This window comes from Barbus barbus (genome assembly GCF_936440315.1).
Source record: "Barbus barbus genome assembly, chromosome: 26".
Taxonomy (NCBI): domain Eukaryota; kingdom Metazoa; phylum Chordata; class Actinopteri; order Cypriniformes; family Cyprinidae; genus Barbus; species Barbus barbus.
This window is the reverse complement of record NC_136754.1, coordinates 23,539,485-23,545,491: the sequence shown is the minus strand read 5'-3', so window position 1 is coordinate 23,545,491 and position 6,007 is coordinate 23,539,485. Positions and strand designations below refer to the sequence as shown.

The window sequence follows — 6,007 nt, the reverse complement described above, 5'->3', positions numbered from 1 at the left end:
CTGGCCGCTCGACGGAGCTTGCCAGTAACAGATGCACTTCCTCAGCGCATGTTGAACACTATCTCTGAGGCTAGGGCTCCTTCCACGAGGCGTCTTTACGCACATAAATGGAAAACTTTTTCAAGTTGGTGTGTATTGTGGGGCGAAGACCCAGTCAACTGCCCAATACCAATAATTCTTGCCTTCCTCCAAGAGCGATTTGATAGTGGTCGAATGCCATCCACATTGAAATGATATGTGGCCGCTATAGCAGCCTTTCACGCGCACGTCGAAAATTTACCTTGTATTTACATGGTTTCGACTAGGTCCTGTAGACCTGAGCTGTGTTTACTAAGAGCACCAATATCATTGCCGCTCTCATTACGGCTCCGGATGTGAATCTTGACATACTTAGTCGAGCCAGGCTCCATCGCTGTGACACGTGGGATTTTATACGTTCCCGTAGAAGTGACCGAATTGAAGGGGAACAGTAACGCTCTCGGTTACTTACGCAACCTCGGTTCCCCGAAATGAGGGAACGAGACATTGCTCTTATTGCCGTGTCACCGAGCTCAGGATCTTAGAAAGCAAGTTGCTTTAGTCAAAGATTAGGATTGAATGGATGACGTACAAGCACTGCCTTATATAGAGTGGGATTCCCGCTCATATTTCGCACGCTTGAATGCCATTGGCCAGTTTCACTGGCGTGATTCAATAAGGCTTCAGTAGTATTCGAGGAAAATGTATTTCCCATAGCAAAATTATTATTTTCTTATTTCGGGGAACCGAGGTTACGTAAGTAACCGAGAGCGTTACTATTGCAATTCTCGATGCAGCATGAATGACAAACAATGGTGACATTTTTCACAATCACAACAAAAAAAATCAAATTCTGCCCTAAACTTAATAGCGGAAAGGCAGCGCTATCCAGCAAATATTGCGGATAAACAAAGCAGTTTCCCAGAACTCAGCGCGGCGTTATGTCACATTCTCATTCTCTATTGTCTACTTACTCTCACCTGATTCTAAACACAAATGCCATCCTTTCTTCAGTTAACATAAAATGAAAACTGAGGAAGAGTATTTTACATACAAGGACACTGAACTATTTATTTAAATTTGGAATACACAACTGTCCATTAGGTGGGGCTATGATTCGATTGCCATAAATAAACAGAAGGTGAGATCTTATTTTTTTTCATATCTCAATACACTTTTGCCAACAAATTGTGTTGCAACTGCGGAAAATTATTTAAATATTAAACAGCAGAATTGTTTAGACTGCAAAGGCCAAAACTGTTTTTTGTTTTTTTTCCAGCGACAAAACGTCAGCAGACATAAACTCTAGATTGGGTCAACTGCATGTCAATCTTAGGTTTCAAGTTATGTAGCTATTTTTAATCCTACACTGGTTACTGGACAGGAAGGCGATTGTTGGCATGAATGGGCGGGGTAAATTGGCTGTGCGTTCACAGCACGTTTTCCCTGTCATTGGGACTGTTGTGGCGGTCAGGATGATGAAGCTCTGCCTCATCCGCTTCGAGGATCATCCCCATGCCTAATCTGCAGGTCAGAATGGTTTCTTAATCTGAGCTCAATGTTTTTTTCGTGTTTTGAATGAGCATAATGCTGCGTTCACGCCATATCGTAATTACCGTAATTTTGAGATGACAGCAAGTGACGTTCTACTCAGGGCTGTTCACGTCCTCGGACTCGGAATTATGCTTTTCTATGGCAACACTTTCAAAGCTAAACAGAGCTCAAACAGAAGAAGCACGGCTACAGACGGCGATCAACGAGAGTAGCCGCTTGCAGTCAGGGGCGGAGATGAAAGCGGATATGTCAAGCCGGACACTTTCTGCTCCCGTTAGTGACGCTCACGCGGTGTTTGCATACTCTATCACAGATGAAGGGAATAAAATGCAATATTTGTGAAATACACAGACGTTTCAGAAACGTTTTTATGAGCAACAGAAACACTTTTTATATACTGCGCCATCTGCTCAATAATAAAGTTCAACGTAAACTAAATACTAATAAAGTGGGGGTATATATGCTTTCATCAGTGTTTTATGATAAACGTGACGCAATATAACATTGCGACTACAGTAAAAAAGCTTTTACTGTTCTAAAAACAGATTTATGAGCAGTAGTTTTTTTTATTTTTATTTTTTTTATTGAATGCTTGAAAAACAACAACAAACAAACAAACAAAAAACAATAACAATTGTTATCGTCAAAACCTAACAATACAACAACCGTTCAGGGACATTCAGTCTTTCGGTCCAAAGGAAGTGCCAAGTCCTTCAACAAAGTCATTGTTCTTATTGCTTTTATGTTCGTAGAGAACTCAATAGAATCAAAATACATTTTCATTTTAAGTTTGAATCTTAAAAAAAGAAAATTTACATTTATGAATATGATATTTAGCTAACAGGAAAATAAGGTTTATAAAATAAGCATCACTTTTTTTTTCACATTCATGAAAGCCAAAAATGACATTGCTATAAGTAAAATCAAAATTAGGATTCACATAACATTTGATAAAGTCAAGAATGTCACAACAAAATTATGTTGTGTAAGAGCAATTCCAGAATAAATGTAAAGATGTTTCATTGTTTTCTAAACAGAAAGAACAGTTGGTATTAATATAATTTTTAAGTCTTTTAAGAAAGCATCTGAAACAAAACTTTTTATTGTTTTTTGACTTGGATGACGAAAGGCACTGTTTTCTAACAAATGTTTTACAAAGATCCACTGAGTGACATGAGATTGGAAAGAAAGACCTCTAAAAAGCATGAGAACTTCATGTGGCACTGCATCAGCAACAATTGCAAACTCTTGCTAACTGGAATTCTATGCTTAACTAAAAACTCTGTAAAAAGTAATTACAGATTGAACCATTTTGATTGAAAAGTTGAGACACAAAAATAATAAAATTTTTAAACCAATTTAAAAAAAAAAGAGAGATTTGTGTTTATACAGTAGATTCTTGTTATTCCAGATTAGATACGAGTGAGGTGTAAAATTGTGTTTAAAAATGAGGGACCAAGCCAACAACATTTGCCTATGGAAAAGAGATAATTTGACAGGGATTTTATATGTTATAGTTACAGATTAATAATAAACTTAAACCACCTAGTTTGGAAAAAAAACAACATTAGGGATCAGATTCCATATAGATGAGGGCTTATTGATACAGTTTTTTTTATCCAATTTGGCAACACTGCTCAGAAAACTCCCAGTTCACAGTTTGTAATTACGAGTTCTACGAGGAAGTGAACGCTTTTTACAAGTTGGAATCTCATAATTGCGGGAATTCTGATATGGCGTGAACGCACCTTGAGCATATCCGCGCTGTTAAACATGGTGTTGGAGCATGCCCAGTGAACAATTTCAATACTTTACTGTACATTCAGGTTACTGTACAAAAGTGTTGTTCCCTTTATTGATTGACCTTTGCGTGTGTTTGTTCTAAACAAATAATGTTCTCTCCTCTCTTATTTAATCAACAGCTCACAAGACTTGGCTGTGTAAGGGCACTAAGACGAGGTTGAAACATCTGACCATTCTCCTTGCTGATGCAGTATATATAATAATTTATTATCTGATCTACTGTATGCATCTACCTCTGTTGTAATAATATTAGTATCTTCAGAACTTAAAAGAAATGACTACATATATTAAATGAAACACTATTTCCCACTGGGAATGCAGGACCCAGTGGACCTGTGATTATAATGATTATTCAATACTTAAGATGTTCCTTCATATAGTCATATAGTCAAATATATGCAAGCATATCGTTAGAGATGCTGCAGTTAAGCACAGTTACAGACTGTCTGCTGATCAGTAATGCCCGGTCAGCCTGTAGCAGTGAACTTATCCAGAAGGAGAAGGTCACGCTTTGTATTAATGTTTCCAAGCAGCAACCCTTTCCCTTTATACGGGTAAGCACTTTGCGTGTACCTGTATATGATGACCCTCAAGAAGACCTCTACAAGTATTTTGACCGCTGTGCTGATGCCATAGCCAGTGAGGCAGAACGGGGAGGCCGCACTGTTGTGTACTGCAAGAATGGACGCAGTCGCTCAGCTACTGTCTGTGTGGCCTATTTAATGAAGCACCAGGGTCTCACCTTGACAGATGCCTTCCAGGTAGGAATAGTGTTTTTGTCAAATTGAAGTCTGATATGAAACAGTTCTAGTCAGACACATGCAGCTTATGCACAAGTTCTTTTTAAATTAAAGTTTTTTTAAATAGGTATTTGAAACTTTATGTGTGCAGTCATTATTTTTCTTAGTTGCTGATATTTTATTGGTTTATATTATAATAAGGAAAAGCAGACATATAGGCAGCAAGGTAAAATGAAACAAAACAAAATTCTAATATATAATGAATATAAATTGCACAAAATAAAGGCAGCTACAAGACATCAAAATATACATCACTCATATTCTAATCATTACTGAATGCAGCCTAATTGATAATGAAAAGCCACAGCATTCTAGATTTTTATGCCATAATTTAATGTTGTTTACTGCTTCTGTAGTTCCTATTTCTCTTCTGTAATTCCTAATTGTTCTATCAGGTAGTAAAAAGTGCCCGATCAGTAGTTGAGCCGAACCCTGGATTCTGGACTCAGCTGGAGCGATATGAACAGGAACTGAAGATCAGGAGGTCGGCCCGCCACAGATCTAACCTCTCTCCACTTTAACTTCATACCAACATTTTCTGATATGACATTCTCAATCTTCAGGATTTTATAATAGCTAAAGCTTTAGTCATGTTGCTCTTTAAGCTTGCTGCAAATAATGAATACCTTATAATAACAATAATAATGATATGTGCCTTAAATGATTAGGACGTGTGATAATACTATTATATTTTAAAATAAAAAGTTATTTTATAGTACACTTAAAAATAAAATGCATACACACACACACACACATATATATGTGAATTTTTATAATTTTCAAATATAAAATCAGCAAGCTTTTATTTTTGCGGGTTGCCTGCAAGTAAGTATATGCGTTGCCGCGTCAGTGAATGAAATGTCATAGTTTTGCGCTATTCTTTGAAAACGGCAGCGGATAGCCTATAGATTACTTTCAGTTAGAAAGAAATCTTATACAGTACAGTTTGTCGATCTAAATATTTATATAAATTATATAAATATTAGTTATATTTACCATTTAGCTTATATATGTATTTACAAATTATAGGTTATATAAGAAATATAATCATGATAGGCCTACATGTAGAAATATAATCATCATATGTACCACCCTACATTTTGACCGATTTTAGGTTATTAAAGCAGGATTAGGGCTCCTAAGAAAGCCTTTTTCTGCTAAAATTTTTAAAATCTTTTTTTTCAGAGGCATCCCTCTAACAAATCTAGAAAACCTCTAAATTGCTTGAAGCATCACAGTAATACATTACCCTCCTAAATAATTATCTCAGTAGGATTTGATTTAATTTAGGCTGCATAAAAAGAAAAGAGAAATACTTAAATATTCTATATAAATGCAGCACAAAAACAACAACACCAAAGCAGTTCTTCCACTTTACCCTTCCACAGAGAGGGTATTCATCAAAGTGTAATTGTATCCTTTTGTGTAAAAGAGTCCATTTAAAATTTAGTTTGTATCTCTTTATTTCCTTTCTCTATAAAGTATTGCTTTACTCAGTATAATATTGTTTAGAATGTGAATTATGTCGTATTATTATGTCTGTAATTGTCAATACTCAGGAATGTCCCCATGGCATGTTTTCTGATGCAGTTATATGCTTTGCTGTATATCACCACTGTCAGGTTAAAAACTAATATAAATCCATAAAGGTCATCCCAAAATTTCTTAAATCGTTTCAATGCTGTACATTTTATTGTAGAACTGTATTTTAGTATGTCTTTAAATAACATTATATGTTAAGTCCTGTCTTACAGTATTTATTATTTTTTCGTGTTACCACATAGAGGAATCAAATAATGGGTCTATGAAAGTGTGTGTTCATATTATAGTCT

At 35.9% G+C, this 6,007-nt stretch overlaps 1 protein-coding gene across 1 annotated transcript; it reads left to right on the top strand.

Moving 5' to 3' along the window:
- Nucleotides 1–1,511: 1,511 nt before the first annotated feature.
- Nucleotides 1,512–4,763, top strand: dusp28 (dual specificity phosphatase 28). The gene is made up of 3 exons (XM_079379765.1): nt 1,512–1,548; nt 3,495–4,136; nt 4,571–4,763. The coding sequence occupies exons 2-3, from the start codon at nt 3,792–3,794 to the stop codon at nt 4,694–4,696; spliced, it is 471 nt and encodes a 156-aa protein (XP_079235891.1). The 5' UTR covers nt 1,512–1,548; nt 3,495–3,791; the 3' UTR covers nt 4,697–4,763.
- Nucleotides 4,764–6,007: the final 1,244 nt, after the last annotated feature.